The sequence below is a fragment of the Gallus gallus genome, chromosome 11 (assembly GCF_016699485.2).
Source record: "Gallus gallus isolate bGalGal1 chromosome 11, bGalGal1.mat.broiler.GRCg7b, whole genome shotgun sequence".
In the NCBI taxonomy this organism is placed as follows: domain Eukaryota; kingdom Metazoa; phylum Chordata; class Aves; order Galliformes; family Phasianidae; genus Gallus; species Gallus gallus.
In genome coordinates, this window is record NC_052542.1 from 18,554,500 (window position 1) to 18,572,650 (window position 18,151).

The 18,151-nt window shown below is 66.4% G+C and overlaps 4 protein-coding genes across 12 annotated transcripts; 3 read left to right on the forward strand and 1 right to left on the reverse strand.

The window, feature by feature from the left end:
- The first annotated feature begins 632 nt into the window (after positions 1 to 632).
- Positions 633 to 5,320, forward strand: HAS3 (hyaluronan synthase 3). Of its 2 annotated transcripts, none has more exons than XM_046899533.1 (4): positions 633 to 955; positions 2,387 to 3,007; positions 3,411 to 3,512; positions 3,591 to 5,320. In XM_046899533.1, exons 2-4 carry the CDS (start codon positions 2,387 to 2,389, stop codon positions 4,512 to 4,514), a joined length of 1,647 nt encoding a protein of 548 aa, XP_046755489.1. In that variant the 5' UTR covers positions 633 to 955; the 3' UTR covers positions 4,515 to 5,320. The 2 variants fall into 2 exon arrangements, with proteins under 2 accessions (XP_046755489.1, NP_001383541.1); NM_001396612.1 differs by lacking the exon at positions 633 to 955 and adding an exon at positions 1,743 to 1,836.
- A 490-nt stretch (positions 5,321 to 5,810) lies between these two features.
- On the reverse strand, positions 5,811 to 7,498 carry CHTF8 (chromosome transmission fidelity factor 8). 8 transcript variants are annotated; one of them, XM_040707142.2, is made up of 4 exons: positions 7,454 to 7,498; positions 6,835 to 6,884; positions 6,643 to 6,760; positions 5,811 to 6,521 (listed from the first exon to the last, which is right to left on the reverse strand). In XM_040707142.2, exons 2-4 carry the CDS (start codon positions 6,855 to 6,857, stop codon positions 6,369 to 6,371), a joined length of 294 nt encoding a protein of 97 aa, XP_040563076.1. In that variant the 5' UTR covers positions 6,858 to 6,884; positions 7,454 to 7,498; the 3' UTR covers positions 5,811 to 6,368.
- A 7-nt stretch (positions 7,499 to 7,505) lies between these two features.
- On the forward strand, positions 7,506 to 12,236 carry UTP4 (UTP4, small subunit processome component). The gene is given in 17 exon segments (XM_001232919.7): positions 7,506 to 7,732; positions 8,197 to 8,244; positions 8,246 to 8,389; positions 8,487 to 8,574; positions 8,684 to 8,773; positions 9,017 to 9,228; positions 9,320 to 9,491; positions 9,572 to 9,663; positions 9,987 to 10,083; positions 10,421 to 10,485; positions 10,599 to 10,721; positions 10,841 to 11,000; positions 11,126 to 11,232; positions 11,348 to 11,443; positions 11,542 to 11,727; positions 11,873 to 11,983; positions 12,089 to 12,236. Coding segments are annotated over 17 exon segments (2,067 nt in total). The 5' UTR covers positions 7,506 to 7,573; the 3' UTR covers positions 12,206 to 12,236.
- Positions 12,237 to 12,324: 88 nt separating this feature from the next.
- Positions 12,325 to 17,661, forward strand: SNTB2 (syntrophin beta 2). The gene is made up of 7 exons (XM_001232941.7): positions 12,325 to 12,940; positions 15,382 to 15,592; positions 15,725 to 15,926; positions 16,028 to 16,170; positions 16,246 to 16,442; positions 16,621 to 16,802; positions 16,886 to 17,661. The coding sequence occupies exons 1-7, from the start codon at positions 12,358 to 12,360 to the stop codon at positions 16,976 to 16,978; spliced, it is 1,611 nt and encodes a 536-aa protein (XP_001232942.4). The 5' UTR covers positions 12,325 to 12,357; the 3' UTR covers positions 16,979 to 17,661.
- Positions 17,662 to 18,151: the final 490 nt, after the last annotated feature.

Sequence of the window (18,151 nt, forward strand, 5' to 3'; positions counted from 1 at the left end):
GGGGGTTGGGGGTGTCAGGACTCTGGAATGGCTGGGGGTGTTCTGCCCATGGGGTTCCTGCAGGCATCAAGAGGTATTTATGGGCCGAGGAAAAAGATACCTGGAAGCAGCAACTGAATCAGATTCAAAACGTGATTTTACGCATATCTGAGTGATTTTTCCAGGAGAGAAGAGGGAAATGGAGTTGGTGTTGCTAAGCTCCTCTACCCCCCCCCCCAGCACTGGAGCCCTTCCTCTGCCTATTTGACAGCACTGTGGACCTGCACTGGAGCTCCTCTGTGCTGAGGGGGCTGCAGGGCCTCACAGTACACTGCCATTTGGGGGCATCCCAGCACGGGGATCACCCCTCTCCCTCTGTCAGGGCAGCCCGTAGGGGTACCGCAGTGAGGGGGACACCCCAAACCTGCAGCATCGCTGCACACCATGGGCAGAGTGGGTGAACAGGGCGGGGGGCTGCAGGATCACAGCGGGGTACCCGGGGGTCCCGCACCCTGCAGCAAACCTGCGTTGTGGCCACCCTGCAGCCGGGGGTGCGTGGTGCTGCTGCACCGCAGCTCTGCGAGGTTGGGGTACCGGGCTGCATCCCCACCCCCAGCAAAGCCACCAGCGCCGTGCCGTGCCGTGCTGGGTGTGTGCGTGGCCGGGAGCGCATTGTCCTCGTTGGCGGACAGGCGCTCCTCTGCGCTGTCACCGCTGCCAGCCGGTGCCGGTGTTGGGCTGCGGGCGCACGCCGGGATGCTGCCATACCGGCTGCGCTTCGCCAGGGCCTGGAGCAGACGGCCAGAGGAAGGGTTTGAATGAGAAGTCTGTATTAATGCGGCTCCCTGGGCGTCTGGCTGCAATTCTGCCGCTGCGAACAAGGAGATTTCTGTGCCGGAGGAGGAGGAAATTTTATTTATACCTTGGGAAGCACTCGTGCGGGGAGAGCGCCCGGGAGCTGCCATCGCACTGAAAGGTAACGGGGCCGCGGCGTAACCCCAGCGCTGGGCACCTGCCGCGGGGTGGGGGTGCGCACCCTCCTGTCCCCGTCCCTTCCCTGCCGCCTGCAGTGCCGGGACATCCCGCGCCGCGCGTCCCAGCAGCGGGGACACGATGTGACCGTTTGGTGCCACGTGGGAACCCGACAGCAGTGCGGGGGTCTCAGCTCGTCCCTGCCCCGCCGTGCGCGGGGGACCCCCGCGGTCTGCCCAAGGAGTGTCCCCTGGAGGGCGGCACCGAGCCCTGCGCCCAGCCTGGGGGGAACCCGAAAGTGCGGGATCTGAGCCCAAGGAGGAAAGGCTGCGGCTCGGCGGGGCCCGTCCCGGGGCTGGCAGCGCCCTGCCGTCAGCCTGGCACGGGGACATCGCCTGTGATGGACGCGGGGCTTCTGTTCTTGGGGGGGGGGGGGGGCACAGGGACAGGATGACAGCACGAGGTGTCCCCGTGTGTCTCCGGGAGGGGGTGGCTGATAGCTACGGGGGGACGCGGGGAGGTGGGGAGGGTCCTGGAGGGTGGCACGAGGCTGACAGCGCGGTGTCCCCGGGTTTCCCAGCGCTGTCCCCGGCTGACGGATGGGGACGGATCCGGCGCCCGGTGCATCCCGCAGTGCGGGGCTGGGGTTGGGGCCGGTGCCGGGCGGGTCCCGGGGGCTGCGGGCGGGGCCGGGGGTGGTGCCGGGGGTGCTGGTGCCGGGGGTGCCGGTCCCGGTGCCGGGCGGAGACCCCGCGGGCTGCGGGCGGCGCCGGCCCCGCCGCGGTATAAAGCGGCCGCGCGGGCCGGGCCGGGCGCACAGCGGCGGCGGCGGCGGCCGGGGCGAGCGGCACCACCGGTACCGGTACCCGCACCGGTAGCAGCACGGTGAGTCCCGGTGCGGTCTCTCCCCTCCTCCTTCCTCCCTTCCAACCCCGCCGGTGCCGGCCCGGGGCTCCTCCGCCCCCGCGGCTCTACAGGACCGCCCGCGGCCCCCCCACAGCGCGGAGCGGCACGGGGGGCTGCGGGGCGGAGGAGGACCGGGAGCGGCGGGGCACTGCGGAGCCCCCGGGAAGCGCTGCCCGTCCCCGCCCCCTCCCTCAGCACCGGGCTCCCCCGGCCCCGCGGTGCAGTCCCGGTCCCGCAGTTGGGGTGGGGGACCCGGGAGGGGCCGAGCCGTGTCCCGCAGTACGAGGACCGGGGGTCCCGGGGCTGCGCCTCCCCCCTGCGGTCAGCCCGCTGCCCGTTGTCCCCGTGCCCTTCCCCGTCCTCCAGCCCAGCCCTGCAGGGCTGCGGGTGGGGAAATCCCAAAAGCGATGTCTGCATGGGGATGGGGCTCACGTGGGCTGGGCGACCACCCGGTCGCTGTGCCTGCATCGCGCTGTCCCCCGGGTAGTGGCCGCACCCTGACTGTCCCATCCCATCCCATCCCACCCAGATGCCAGTGAGCCTCTCCACGGCGCTGCGTGTTGTCGGGACCAGCCTCTTCGCGCTGGCGGTGCTGGGGGGCATCCTGGCTGCCTATGTCACCGGGTACCAGTTCATCCACACAGAGAAGCACTACCTCTCCTTTGGGCTCTACGGGGCCATCCTGGGGCTGCACCTCTTCATCCAGAGCCTCTTTGCTTTCCTGGAGCACCGACGCATGAGGGCCGAGAGACAGCCGGTGCGGTTGGGCCGCTCAGTGGCCCTCTGCATCGCCGCCTACCAGGAGGATCCCGATTACCTGAAGAAGTGCCTGCTCTCCGTCAAGCGCATCGCCTTCCCCGACCTCAAAGTGGTGATGGTGGTGGACGGCAACGGCCCCGACGACACCTACATGCTGGACATCTTCCACGACGTGATGGGCTCCGAGCGCGCGGGCAGCTACGTCTGGAGGAGTAACTTCCACGCACGGGGCGAGGGCGAGACGGAGGCCGGGCTGCAGGAAGGGCTGGCCCACGTGCAGGCTCTGGTGCGCAGCACCACCTACTCCTGCATCCTGCAGAAGTGGGGCGGGAAGCGCGAGGTGATGTACACGGCCTTCCGGGCGCTCGGAGACTCCGTGGACTACATCCAGGTGGATGCGGGCTCCGGGCGGGCGGGGGGTACATGCGGGGCGATCTGGGGATCCATGGGGTGCGGCGCTGCATGGGAGAGCTCCGTGTCACCTCCTCGGCGCATCCCTCGCTGCATGCAGGTGTCAGCCGGGGGACACCGTGCAGCGCCGCGTGGGGCCCGGACCCCCGTGCCTGGGTTGGGGTCAGCTGGGGTGTCCTACCGCGATGCCACTGACCAGAGCTGGGTGTCCCGGGGCAGTGGTGTCCGGCACAGCTGAGCGCTCCGCTCCCCTCACCGCCCGCTGCTCCGCAGGCCCTGCCTCGTCTCGCCGGCCGCGGCTCAGGCTTGCCCGGCTGGGGCTGGGCCGTCTGCCGGGCGTGCGTGGGTGGCGGAGTGGGGCTCGACGTTGCCTCTGCCCCCAGGTGTGTGACTCAGACACGGTGCTGGACCCCGCCTGCACCGCAGAGATGCTCCGCATCCTGGAGGCCGACCCCCGCGTCGGCGGCGTCGGTGGTGATGTCCAGGTATGGCGGCGGGGCGGGGAGGGGACACGCGGGGGCACCGCGCTTGTATTAGTGGCACTGACCCCATCTCCTCCACAGATCCTGAACAAGTACGACTCGTGGATCTCCTTCCTGAGCAGCGTGCGGTACTGGATGGCCTTCAACGTGGAGCGCGCCTGCCAGTCCTACTTCGGCTGCGTGCAGTGCATCAGCGGCCCGCTGGGCATGTACCGCAACGCGCTGCTGCAGCAGTTCCTGGAGGACTGGTACCACCAGACCTTCCTGGGCACCAAGTGCAGCTTCGGGGACGACCGGCACCTCACCAACCGCGTGCTCAGCCTGGGCTACCAGACCAAGTACACGGCGCGCTCCCGCTGCCTGACGGAGACGCCGACGCGCTACCTGCGCTGGCTCAACCAACAGACCCGCTGGAGCAAGTCCTACTTCCGCGAGTGGCTCTACAACGCGCTGTGGTTCCACAAGCACCACCTCTGGATGACCTACGAGTCGGTGGTCACCGGCTTCTTCCCCTTCTTCCTCATCGCCACCGTCATCCAGCTCTTCTACCGCGGGCGCATCTGGAACATCCTCCTCTTCCTGCTGACGGTGCAGCTGGTGGGCATCATCAAGGCCACCTACGCCTGCTTCCTGCGTGGCAGCGCCGAGATGATCTTCGTCTCCCTCTACGCCCTGCTCTACATGTCCAGCCTGCTGCCCGCCAAGATGTTCGCCATCGCCACCATCAACAAGTCGGGCTGGGGCACGTCGGGCCGCCGCACCATCGTGGTCAACTTCGTGGGGCTGCTGCCGGTGTCGGTGTGGGCGGCCGTGCTGCTGGGAGGCCTGGCCTACACAGCCTACAGTCAGGACCTGCTCAGCGACACCGAGGTGGCCTTCCTCATCTCGGGCGCCGTCCTCTACGCCTGCTACTGGGTGGCCCTGCTGACGCTCTACTTGGCCATGGTGGCCCGGCGCTGCGGGAAGCGGAAGGAGCAGTGCGGGTTGGTCTTCGCCGAGGTGTGAGGACGCCGTGGGTCCCCTTGCAGTTGGCGTTGACCCAACGGTGGCCACCCGGCTGCTGCTCCCTGCGTCCGGCAGCGCTGAGCGCACCCCGAGGTCAGCATTTGTGATCAAGTCTTGCTTTTTTTTTTTTTTTTTTTTAAATCGCGGTTGTTTTCTTTTTTTCCTTTTTAATTATTTTTAAATGTTTTGTTGTTTTCTGTAAAACTCAGCCCCGTGGGTGCCAGCGGCCGCGCCGGGGCTGTCTGGAGCTGTGCTTGGCACAGCCTTGGTGCTACAGGGTCCCTCCATGTGCCATGCTGAGCATTTCGCTGCCTTGGTGTGAGGGCACAGCGGGAGCTCCGCTGGTTGGGCTCCCCCCGCCCCGCTGAGCCCCATCCTTTGGTGCTTTCCTGGGACCTCCGATGTCCCCCCGTGGTACTGTGGAGGAAGGACCCGACGTGTCCGGCCAGGTGCTGAGCTGTGATGCTCAATGCTGCTGGGGTTGCTGCGCCCCAGGATTTTTTCCCCACCGCCCCTGTGCAGCCCCTGCATGGGCAGGAGCCGGCTGCAGGCTCAGCCCCTTCCCTGCCATGATTTAGGGACAGAAATTGGATTTCAGCCCAACATTGGCACCACGTCCCTCAGGTGCTGTGCCAATGCCAGGCACTGCTGGCTGGTGCTGCCACCTGGGCCTACCCATGTGGGCTCAGCATCCCCTGCTCTGTCCCCATGGAGCTCTGAATGTCCTCAAAAGCCATCCCCCCCCCATCCCCATGGCTGTGTATGTGCGGGCATGTACCCACAGCTCCCTCCAACTCCATGCTGGGGATCTGGCTGCCCCAGGAGGGCAGCTCCTCTGTTGTGCTTTGCCAAAGAGCATGGGGGGGGGGGGGGGGGGGGGAGGGGGAGCACTGGCACCCCATTTTTGTGCCCGCAGCCTGGGCAGAAGCAGGAAAACCCGGGCCGTGGATCAGCTGGAGCGTGGGTTGGTGGTGGTCCGGCCAGCCCGCGGCCCCCTAAAGCCAACCACGTCCCATTGGCTCCATGCCAGGTGCCTCCTCCACCGCCCCTCCTCTGCCCCCTAGCTCTGGAAGCGAGGAGGGAACCTGGCATCCGTCTAGACAGCAGGGAGGCGCTGGGTTTTGGGCCCGGGCATGCAGAGGAGGGCGGGGAGAGCCAGTTCCCAGCCTTTCCCTGCCCGCTGGGTCCCCCTGGGTATTTACCCACGGCCGTCTCCCCTGGGCCCTCTTTTCAGGGCTAGAACCTTTCTACAAGTCAAGCTTTTTATTTAAGATGGGATTTTTTAGGAGACTTTTGTAGCTCTTTTCGTATTTACACTTTATTGCCGATTGTTTGTAAATCTATTTATTTTTTAACTCATATTTTTTTCATATTTTGAGAGGCCTGTTTTTTATATCCTGGTGGATTTGACACAATAAAGACTTGCACAGAGAAAAGATGGTGTGTCATCCCTGCTCCCCCTGCCCAACTCCACGTGGGCTCCCAGATTTGGGGAGATTCAAGGGAGGAAGGTGCTAAAACTGAAGTGGTAGACCCTGTCTACAGCTCTGCTGGCTGCAGGGGTGACTTTAGAAGGGAATATGAAAAAGCAGCCAGCTTGAGAGTGAGCCCAAGCCATCCTGGCACAGGCAGGAGGATGGGAATAGCTGACAGCACAATGTGTACGACTGCAGAGCTGAGTTCTGGTGCTTGAGGTGGTGCTGGTGACAGTCACGTGCAGCCCCCAGTGGGGGCACAGCCTGGCCCTGCAGGATGCACCTTGGCTAAGGCGGACGCTCAGTTCATGTCCCAGCTGTCCTCAGTAATGTCACAGCAAGGGAACAGCATTGCTCCCATGGCAGCAGGTCTGTGTCCTCACACCTTCTTGGGCACGTTGGTGATGATGGGCTTGGGCCGCGTTTTGAAGAGCAGCTTTGTCTTGATGAGGGCAGTAACAGCATAGCGCGTTCCCGCAGGGTCGGCTGCCTGCTTCATCAGGACAGCAAAGGGCTTCTCCAGCTGCACCACCTTCCCGTAGAGGATGTGGTGGCCCACAATGAGCACGGGGATGCCCTGTGTGGGAGGGGTGGGGTGAGGACTGCCCTGTGGGCACCTCCACCCCACAGCCCGGGCTCAGAGAGCCGCTCACCTCGCGTGTATAGTGCAGGTCTCCCAGCAGACTCCCAGGCAGCGCACCGCCACCGCGCGGCTCCACCTCTCCCTGCAGCTCCACCAGCACCCAGCGCTCCAGGCCGCCTGCACCAGCACTGCCAGGGAGAGGAGCGGTGTCACCCACCGGGCATGGAGCACCCGAGCACGGCAGGCCCAGGCACTCGCTCACCTGGAGATGATGACCTGCACCATAGTGTGGGCTCTGCAGAGCTGCTGTCACTGCAAGGGGACAGGATGGGATGAGCCCTCAGGCTGCCGCGTGGCACTGGGATCCCCATCTCCTCAAACCCCTGCCCTGAACCCTCCCACATCCCCTGTGCTACGTCCCTTTCCGATGTCCCAATGAGCCTACTAAGCCCAAGGTTCCCATACCCTCAACTCCATGCCCCAAAGCCCCACTATATTCAGCTGCCCACTGCACCTTGCTTTCCTCCCCATGCCCTCAATTCCTCCCCATGCCCTGGGCTCCCCCATAACCCCACGCCCCACCAAAACCACAGAGCCCCAGGCGCCACAGCTCCCATCATATCCAGCTGCTCTCTATGCCTTAACGCCCTCCCCATGCTCTAAATCCCTCCCTGTGCCCACACCCCACCGAATCCTCTATGCCCAGAGCCCTTTACCCCAAAATCTCACCTCCCCCAGCCACCCCCCCCCCGGTGCCTCCTGGAGATCCGTGCCCCACCCGCACCCCCAGCCCTTCCCGTGCCCCTCCGTGCACGCAGCCCTCCGCTCGCCGCGCTGTACCGTCCCGGCCGAGCGCTGCCCGCTCCCACCTCCCGGCACACCTGAATCTCCCGCCGTTCTGCTCCGCACTTCCGCTTCCGGGCACCGGGGGTCACTTCCGCTTCCGGGAGCGAGGCGCCGCACGTGGGGCCCGGCGGGGCGGAGCGGGGTCGGGAGCCGCGATGGGGGAGTTTGAGGTGCACCGCGTGCGGTTCTTCGGGCTGGTGCCCGCCGGCGTGCGCTGCATGGCCTACCAGCACAACGGCCGCCGCCTGGCGCTCGCCCGCACCGACGGCGCCGTCGAGGTGTACAACTTCGCTGCTAATTACTATATGGAGAAGGTGAGCGGCGGCCGGGAACGGGGCGGACAGGGCTGGGTGGTCGCGGGAGAAAGCGGGGAGAACGGGGAGGACCGGGCCGGGTGGTGGTGGGGAGTCTGGGGGGAAGGCAGGAGGGGGGGAACGGGGCTGGGTGATGGGGGGGGGGCGGGAGGAGAGCGGGGAGGACCGGCGTGGGGGCTGCGGGGAACCGAAGGGAGAATTGGGCGGGGTGGTAGAGGGGAACCGGGGGTGAATGGAGGGGATGGGCCAGGGTGGTGATGGGGGACTGGGGGGGGAACTGGCGGTGTGACAGTGGGGAACCGGGGGTTACTGGGAAGAGCAGGCCCAGAGTGGTAAGAGGGACTCAGGAGGAACCGGGGTGCGGGGGTGACAGGGGAAAACCAGCAGGGAACCCGGGGTCACACGTTGGGGGTGGTGGGGATGCAGCTGGAACAGGGCCGTGGTGATGGGGCCTTCCCCCCCAGGCCATCCCCGGGCACCAGACACGCTCGGTGGAAGCGCTGTGTTGGGCAGCGGGGGGAGCGGCTCTTCGGGGCCGGTCTGAGCGGGGACATCACTGAGTATGACCTGGAGCGGCTGCGCCCGGCCCGCGCCGTCGATGGCTTCGGGGGACCCATCTGGAGCATGGCTGCCAACAACGATGGCACTCGGCTGGCGGTGAGCGGCAGGGATGGGGACAGCAGCAGGGATGGGATTCGCAATGGTGGAGGAGCTGCCACCCCCAGGAGCTGATCTTTACCCCCCCAATCCCCAGATTGGCTGTGAGGATGGCTCGGTGAAGCTCTTCCAGGTGGTGCCTGGTGGTGGTGTTCAGTTTGAGAAGAACCTGGACCGGCAGAAAGGTGGGTGTGGGGGCTCTGCAGGGCCTTCCCCTTGTCCACTCCTTGTGCCATCCTGGTCACCAAGAGGCTGCTGCGCCCTGGCGCACACCTGGAGCTTCCATCTCCACAGGGCGTGTGCTGTGCCTCTCCTGGCACCCCTCGGGGACCCACCTGGCAGCCGGCTCCATCGATTTCATCCGTGTGCTTGATGTCCACTCAGGTAATGAACTGCCCCGTAGAGGGGCATCGCTCTTCGGAGCAGCCTTCAGGGGGAGCCTGGGGTTTCCCCTGTCCTGGGGCACCGTCAGCAGCCACAAGTCTATGCTTTGGGATGAGTGCTTGGCACCGCCACAGCTCCCAGCCTGGGAGTCCTGCAGTGTGCAGGACACAGGGAAGGGACGAAGCGAGGAGCCTGAGGTCATCCCACTCTCTCCCTGTCTTGAACAACCCTTCCCTACCTCAGGCCGAACTGCCCAGAGGATCATGGTGAACTGTCATGTGCCGAAATCCAAGAAGCGCGAGTGCGTCGTGTGGAGCATCGCCTTCCTGTCGAGTGGCACCGTCATCAGCTCGGACTCGTTTGGGAGAGTGCAGTTCTGGGACTGGGAGCGAGGGACGCTGCAGGACTCCCACACTGTCAGCAGCTCAGCTGCCCTCTCACTGGCTGTGTCGGAGGTGAGGTCACCCTGGGCCAGGACAGCAGTGCCAGCACCCAGGTGGTATCCGTCGCTGTGCCCTGTGAGCCACAGCTCTCTCTTTCTCCCAGAAAGAGGACAGCATTGTGGTGGGCACCTCGGCGGGGGCCACCTACCAGTTCCAGCTGCTGCCGGTGAAGGCAGGAGGCCAGGAGAAGCGCTGGGTGAGGACGAAGCCGTTCCAACATCACACCCACGACGTGCGAGCTGTGGTGCACACCCCGACAGCTCTCATCTCTGGAGGTGTGGGCTGTGAGGGGGAGCTCAATGGGTGGTGTCCCCCCCTCCAACAGCTGCTTGTCTGAGCTCCGCTTGGTTTCCAGGCCTGGACGCCCAGCTGGTGATCCGCCCGCTCATGGAGAAGGTGCAGAAGAAGGGCTACGATGCAGCGCTGCGGAAATTCACCCTTCCCCACGTGAGTGCGGCTCTAAGCAGGGTCCAGTGGCAGCTCCTGGGGGCACGAGGTGAGCTCTGTGGGAGCAGCCGGGCCCTGCCTGCCCTGCTGGGTCCCCTCCTGGCCCTGGCATGCCTGCGGGCTCCTGTAATGCAGTGAGATGGAGAGGAGAGTTGAGTTGAGTTGATGAGCCTGTCCTGCTGGTCCTGCTGCGGCTCCCTCTCCTGGTTCTCATCCCACAGAACCTGAGCTGTTCCTTGTTGGCAGCCCAAGCCACTGTGGCTGTGGCCCGGCCCTCTTTCCCAGGCTGTGGTCCATGACAACGTGCCCATTTCTGCCCTCAGCGACGCCTCGTCTCCTGTGCCAGGAAAGCCCGGCTCCTCCTCTTCCAGTTCTCCCAGCACCTGGAGCTCTGGAGACTTGGCTCTACTAATAAAACTGGTATGTCTGCGGGTGGCTGTTGGGTACCCACCTCTGTATTTAACCCTGGGGCAGTGTCTGGAGGACTACAGGGTGCAGTCTGCCAGGGCAGCAGAGGAGTGGTGCAGCCCTACTCTGCTTATGGCTGTGTTACCCAGTGCAATGCAGGGCAGTGGTGCTGCTGGCAGCGTACTCTTCCTGCTGAGCTGGACGGTGCCCTGGGGAGCTCAGCCTCGAGGCAACCAGGGAAGGGTCTGGATCTATCCTGGTGTCTGGCACCACTCCCCCTGGGTCCCCTGCCACGCTCACCGGGGCCTGTGTGGTTTCTGTTATTGCTGATGCTTGTTTGTCATCCCAGGAAAGGATGGAGAGACCCTTCCCCTGAGCCGCATGCCGGAGCACCTCCTGCAGCTTAAGAGCAAGGTAAGGCTGAACTGGGGCTGGCATCTGTGCTTGGCCGCTCTGCTTCCTCCGATGGCCAAGCTGCAGGTGCCAGGAGGCTCTGCAGACCCCACTCAGCACTTCTGCATCCCTAGGGTCCTGAGCACATCTACTGCAGCTGCGTCTCACCCTGTGGCAGCTGGATTGCCTACAGCACTGCCTCTCGCTTCCACCTCTACCGCGTGCAGCACGAGGGCGACAGCATCAGCGTCAAGAAGGTGGGGGCCGGGGAGGCTCACAGTGAGCTGGGGCTGCTGGTGGCACAGTGTGTGGGTCAGCAGCAGCAGGGCTGCTCCTCAGCAGTGTGACTGCCGGTGCTTCCTTCTCCCCCTGCAAGGTCCCTGGCGTGCCCAAGCTGCTGCTCCCAGCCTACCAGCTGCTGTGCGCTTCCGACTCGGGCAGACTCTTCATCGCCTCCGACAGAGGCTCTGTCCACGTGGTGCAGCTGCTGGAACCGGGGGGCTGCAAACACCTGCACACGCTGCGCCCGCCCGCAGGTGGGGAGCAGGCACTGGGGCCCCTGTGGGCACGTGGCTGAGGGTGCTGCCCTAGGTCTGGGACACTGTGGAGTGGTTTAAGGGTTTCTTGTGGCTACGTGGCATTTGTGTGTGGTGTTGTTCAGGGACCCGGGAAGCTGTCTACCTGCTGGCGTCGAGCGCTGATGGGAACTGGCTGGCTGCGGTCAGTGGGGACTGGGAGGTGCACGTCTACAGCCTGAAACACTTCAAGGTACAGGCAGGGCTCTGTGTGGAGCTCCCTGCAGTGTCCCGAGGGCCGGACACCGGGGGAGGTCCCTGCGGGTGGCCCAGGACATGTGGGGCAGTGTTGTCCTCCTGCCTTTCAGCACCACTGCACGGTGCCCACCTACAGCTGCGCGGTGACGGCCCTCGCCATCCACCCAACCACCAACAACCTTTTTATCTCCTACTCGGACCAGCAGGTGGGAGCTGTGCCCGCGGCAGCCCCGTGCTGCTTGGGGCCGGCTGCGTGCCGGCGTCGGGCTGACGGCGGGGACCCATCTTCTCTCCTTCCCCACAGCTCTTTGAGTTCAGCATCCCCGAGAAGCAGTACACGGCCTGGAGCCGCGCGGTGCAGAACAGCGGGCTGCACAAGCTCTGGCTGGAGAGGGACTCGCCCATCACCCACATCGCCTTCAACCCCAAGAACACCTCGCAGGTCCTGCTGCACGACGTCTACATGCTGTGTGTCCTCGACAAGTCCCTGGTGAGCCGAGAAGGGCGCTGCTGGAGCGTGCCCCGCGGGGGCTGCTGGTGTCGGCACACGGGAAGGGCAGGGGGTGTGCGGCACTGCAGGGGTGGGCGCAGGGCCGGTGCCCGAGCTGCAGCACTGATTGCAGCCGTGCCCGCAGCCCCTGCCCGACGACAGCGCCGTGCTGGTGAACCAGAGCACCCTGAAGCAGCTCTCGGAGCCCGCCCGGCGCCGGCAGCTCCACGCCTTCAAGATCTGCAAGAAGTTCCAGGTGGGCAGCGCGGCCCCTGCGTGCCCCCCATCCCGGGAGCGCCCCCGGCACCGCTGCCCTCGGCGCTCTGCCGGCCGCCCCGCGCTCACACCGTTGTGCCCACAGCCGCTGCTGTTCGCGGACCTTCTGGACGAGCGCTGCCTGGTGACGGTGGAGCGGCCCGCCCTGGACATCAGCGCGCAGCTCCCGCCGCCCGTGCAGCAGAAGAAGTTCGGCACTTAGCCCGGCCGCCTCAATAAACGCGCTGTTGTCACGCCGCGGTGCCGCGCCTCGTCCTTTCCCGGAGCACCGAGACTTCCCCCCCCGCCCCGCCCCGCCCCGCCGCGCCCCCTGCCCGCACCGCGCTGCCCCGCCGCCGCCTACCCCTCCCGCCAATGGGCACGCGGGAAGCTCCCTCGGCCCCGCCCCTCGCTGCGCTCACAGCCAATAGCGTCCCGCCATGCGGGCGGGGGGCGCGTCCTCGCGTCGGGGCCCGTGGCGGGGCGGAGCGGCGCGGCGGCGGCGGCGGCATGGCCGTGTGGACGCGCGCCTCCAAGGCGGGGCTGCTGGAGCTGCTGCTGCGGGAGCGCTGGGTGCGGGTGGCGGCCGAGCTGAGCGGGGAGGCGCTGAGCCTCACGGCCGAGCCCGGCGAACCGACTCCGGGGCTGAACGGCGTGGCCAACGGCGGCGGCGGCGGCGAGTGGGGCGGCGCGGAGGCGGCCGTGCCCGGCTGCGTGCGGAGGGTGCGGGTGGTGAAGGCGGAGGCGGGCGGGCTCGGCATCAGCATCAAGGGCGGCCGCGAGAACCGCATGCCCGTGCTCATCTCCCGCATCTTCCCGGGGCTGGCGGCGGAGCGGAGCGGCGCGCTGCGGCTCGGCGATGCCATCCTGGCGGTGAACGGCGTGGACCTTCGCGACGCCACCCACGACCAGGCCGTGCAGGCGCTGAAGCGCGCCGGGAGGGAGGTGATCCTGGAAGGTACCGACCCCGCGGCCCCCCCCCCGGCCCCGTCCCGCTCCCCGCCCCCGGGTGCTCTCCTCCCCCGGCCCCGCTCCCTGTGGCGTCCCCGCGCAGCCCGACGGGGGGACAGGGACGGCCAAGTCCGAGCCCCGCTCCCTGCGCTGTGCCCCGTGCCCCTGGGGGTGGCGGCGGTGCCCCGGGACCGGCGGCGCTCCCCACGGTACCCGCCCTGATGCTCTGCACGGGGCTCAGTGCCCGCGGAGCACCGGCTCCTGCCCGACCTGTTCCCGGCAAGCTGGGGCAGGACCTGCCGGTGCAGCGCTGCTGGTGCCACCGGTGCCACCGGTGTCAGCGCGGTGCCACCCCCGCGTCCCGTCCTGATGTCCACCGGGGCCGCGTGCCGGTGCGAGGGCGTGCGCGGATTTGTGCGGCTCAGCTGCCCCCGCTGGCTCCAGGGCACCGGGGGACGAGGAGGGGACGAGCCACGTTTGGGGCTGGAAAGAGCACGCAGGGGCAGACAGCAGCGCCCCATGGACGTGGATTGGGTACCCCGGCCAGCTGGGGACTGCAGTGCCAGGAGCCCTGCACGGAGCCCTGTGCCCGCTCTCCGGCCCTGGGCTTCGCTTGCAGGCGCCTCTGCTGGGTGCCGTCCTTCTGGTGCCATCAGCACGGTGGAACGGAGCCCTGCCCCGTCCCGGGTGGGAGCTGGGAGCTGAGCTCTGGGCCCACAGGCAGCTCTGTGCCGGGCAGGGAGGTTGGAAAGAGGAAGGAGGTCTGTGAGAGGAAACCCACACGCATGGGTGGGGAAACCGCTCCGGTGCTGCTGGGAGGGGGCTGGTAATGCTGGGCTGCGAATGGGGGTCTGGGCCGTGGTGAGAGCCCTGTGGGTGAGCCCAGGGTGCAGCAGCCTTCCTGCAGTGAGCTGTAAGGGTGCAGCAGTGCTGGGTTTCCTTTGCGGTGAGCGCGTAGGCGTGCCGTGCCATGACAGCCATGCTGGGACGGAGCTCAGCTGGTGAGGCTGCACGTGCCGCTGCCCCCTGTGCTGCACCACACTGGTACAGCGGCTCCGTGCCTGCGCCCTGCCTGGGACACTGTCCCCAGCAGCATCTCCCAGCTGTGTTCTGGCTCTGCTGCTGCCTGCGCCCCAGTGCTGGGGTGCGTTTCCTGCAGTGGCCAGGGTTGTACAGCCCAGCGGTGTCTGTACTGTCTCGGCAAGGGCGGGCAAACCACCAGGTTGGTTGCACCAACACCACCCACCCAAGCATTTGGAACACCGTGGTTGCACAGCTGGTGCTGCGCGGGTTTCCCAAGGACTGCAGGGTGCCCTGTGCAAACCAAGGGAGGTGGGTGCGAAGCTCCTGGTGCGTCCAGCAGCTCCCACTTTGGGCTCAGAAGCCTGCCCAGGGGGTTTCGGGGATGTGGTTGCCTCTGCAGCTCAGTGCCAGCACCACGGCTCAGAGCACAAAGGGCTCACTCCCGGGCAGGGAGCAGCAGCCCCGGAGCTCTGCTCTCCATCCCCGGCCTCAGCTGCGGGCCGCCGACATCTGGCTGCCAGCTGTGAGCCGCCTCGGGGGCTGCCGCCGGCCGAGCCCTGTCCACAACCATCCACCCCAGGCACTGCTCTGCCCGTGGGGATTAGAGGTGCGTGGGGAAGGCGTAATCCGGGGATAAGCACGGCGGCAGCTAATATTATCTCCTGCTGCCCGCAGCAAGGGCAGTGCATCCCCTCCAGCTGCGTGCCGGCTCAGCAGCACCGCCGGGCGCCCCGCGGAGCTCCCACCACGGCCTCACACCATCTCCCTGCCTGCGCGGAGCCGTGCTTCACAGCTGTGTTTCACAGCAGATTACAGCTTACTCGCTGGTTTTTTTCGCTTTAATTCCCCGCTGCCCTGCGGCTGTTCCCTCCCTGCTGAGGGGGCTCAGCTCTTTGGCTCGGCCGCACGCCCGCTGCTCGGCGTCACCCCCTGCTCTGTGCTCTGGCACGCAGAGCTCCCGGCATCTGGAACGCATTGTGTTGGCTGTCCCCGAGCGTGACAGCGGGGAGCGGCGTGGTGACGGGACAGTGCTCAGCGAGTGAAGGATTTCGGCTTCCTGGCGCCTACCACGTGTTTGGGGAGGGATGGTCCGTGGGGACCTGGAGCGATGCGTCCTTCCTTCCTCCCAGCCTGGAGAGGAGCGCGGGGCTGGGACATCCTGGCTGCCGGCACCATCCTGGGGCTGTGATCGCCCGTGGCGCTGGAAACTTGGCCGCAGCGTGCGGCAGGGTGGGCAGGATGGGCTGCAGGCTGACCTCCCGCCCGCGCCATTGTGCCGCACCGCCGGGCCCTTCCGATCCCCACGTCCCCATGGTACCGGGATGGGCCCCGTGTGCCTCCGGCTCCTGCCAGGGGTCAGCGCTGGCGTGGCCCCACGTGGCTCCTCTTTCCCCCATCCCTACCACTGACCCCCTCTGTCTGCAGTGAAGTTCATGCGGGAGGTGACGCCCTACATGAAGAAGCCATCGCTGGTGTCGGACCTGCCCTGGGAGGGGGCTGCCCCGCAGTCGCCCAGCCTGAGCGGCAGCGAGGACTCGGGATCACCGCAGCACCACGGCGCCCGTGACCGCAAGGTCATCCCGCTGAAGATGTGCTTCGCCGCACGGAACCTCAGCATGCCCGACCTGGAGAACCGGTGAGCAGGCGGCGGCGTTCGGGAAGCGCTTGGCACGTGGCCCAGGCTGCACCGTGCCCCCATCCCGGCCCCACTGCTGGCAGCACGCCTGCAGCCAGGCTGGCCCCGTCCCAGCGCCCCGTATCCCCGCAGGCTGATCGAGCTGCACTCGCCGGACAGCAGGAACACGCTGATCCTGCGCTGCAAGGACACGGCCACCGCGCACTCCTGGTTCACAGCACTGCATGCCAACATCATGGCGCTGCTGCCGCAGGTGCTGGCGGAGCTCAATGCCACGCTGGGTGGCAGTGCCGGGGGCCGGGAGGTGAAGCACGTCGCGTGGCTGGCAGAGCAGGTATGAGTCTGTGTACCGGGGGATGCCATCCCTGGGTGGCACTCTGATGCTGGGGAGGTGGCGGCTGGAGCTGCCCTATCGCTGCGCTCCTCGCCCATCAGGCACGGCTGGACGGCGGGCGGCAGCAGTGGCGGCCGGTGCTGATGGCGGTGACGGAGAAGGATCTGCTGCTGTACGACGCCATGCCCTGGACGCGCGATGCGTGGGCCTCACCGTGCCACAGCTACCCGCTGGTGGCCACCAGGTACCGGGATGGGGACTCCTGCGGGAGCCGTCCCCACACGTGGGATGCGGCACCGACATCCCCTCCTCTTCCCAGGTTGGTGCATTCGGGCTCAGGCCGCCGCTCGCCCTCGCTGGGCTCCGAGCTGACCTTCGCCACGCGGACGGGCTCACGGCAGGGCATTGAGATGCACGTCTTCCGCGTGGAGACGCACCGTGACCTGTCCTGCTGGACGCGGGTGCTGGTGCAGGGCTGCCACGCTGCTGCTGAGCTCATCAAGGAGGTGTCTGTGGGTGAGTGCACACCGGCGTCGGGGCTCTGTCCGTGGGACAGGGAGTCCCTGGCGGCGATGGTGGCGTGCTGCATGATGGCATCTCTGCCTCCTGCACTGCTGGGGGCGGTTTTGTGTTGTCTGGGGGTGACCGTAGCCAGGTGGCGGAGACAGAACCAAAGCCATGCCTGTGCCCGCAGGCTGCACGCTGGGCGGCCAGGAGGTGAAGCTCTGCATTCACTACGAGGGCGGCTTCACCATCTGCCGCGATGAGGCGGGCGGCAGCGTCCTCTACCGCTACCCCTATGAAAAGCTGAAGATGTCGGCGGACGATGGCATCAGGACCCTCTATCTGGACTTCGGAGGCCCAGAGGGGGAACTGGTGAGGAGGGACCCCCATCCTGGTATGTGCTGGGACTTGGGCTGCCCCCCTGCTGTGTCACCGTTCTCCCTTTCCCTCCACAGGCGCTGGACCTGCACTCCTGCCCCAAGCCCATCGTCTTCGTGCTGCACACCTTCCTCTCGGCCAAAGTCACCCGCATGGGGCTGCTGGTGTAGTCGACGGCCCCGGCCCCCCAGCTGCCTCCACAACGCAAAGCAGCCGGGGAAGCGTGGAGCCCCCACCGCTGCCTGCCACACTGGTGCCTTGGGGTGGGGGCTCCCCCTCTGCGGCTCGGGGAGCTCAGCATTATCCCCCGGCCCCAAAAGCCATCTCTGATCTCACCAGCTGTGCCTTGCAGCGGGGCCACCGCTCCCCCGGGGGGCTTCACCGCGTGCTCCTCCCCCAAGTGGGACTGTGTCGGGCACCGTTCGTCCCCCTTGGAGGCCTCGTCTTAAAAACGTGGGCACTTGGGAGGACGCCGGGACCTGGCCGTGTGGTGCTGGTATGGGCGGGGGGGTCGGTCCCTGCCGTGCCGCGGTCGCAGGGCGGGTGCTCCCCAAACTCTCAGAGCCTACAAACGAACGCTGTTCCCTGCCTGGGCTGGGGGCGCAGCGGGACCCCCGTGGGCCCCACGGTTTTGGGGAGGGACGCGTGGATCAATGCACTTTTGCTTTTTGTACTTTACCTCCGCCCCTGGCACGGGGATGGGTGCTCGGTGCTGGGGGGCCCCGCTGTGCCCCAGCCCACCTCCTCTGCAAACGTTTCTGCTTCCCACGGGCTGTGCCGGGGGGTGCGGAGCCCCCCACCCGGTGCAGCCCCTTCTATTTTTGTACTCTTTGTAAATCGCTATTTATACCAACTGGCCTTGGATGGGGTCTGTGATGGGCGCCGCAGCGGGAGCAGCTGTGCGTGGGGCTGCACACGCGTGGGGTGTGTGCTGTGCGGGTGGTGTGTGCTGCGTGCCCGTGGGCACTGTACTGCGTGTACACACAGACACACACTGCACACGCAGTGCACGTGTGGTATATGTGTGCTGTGCATGTTTGTGTGGGTGTGTGCAGATACACACACGTGTGCTGTGTGGATGCTGTGTTTTGTGTGTGTGGGGTGCACTGTGTACGATATATGGTGTGTGTGTGTGTATATACGTATGTATGCCTATGTACCTGTATTGTACACGCAGTAGTCTGTACACATACATACCATCTCCGTGCCATACACACAGTGAACATAACCGTATATACCACACACACACATATGTGTGTACACACACTGTTCAGAAGGTGTATAGCGTGTGTTGGGTATGGTACAGTGTGTGTGTGTGCGGCAGTGTGTATTATGTATACTGT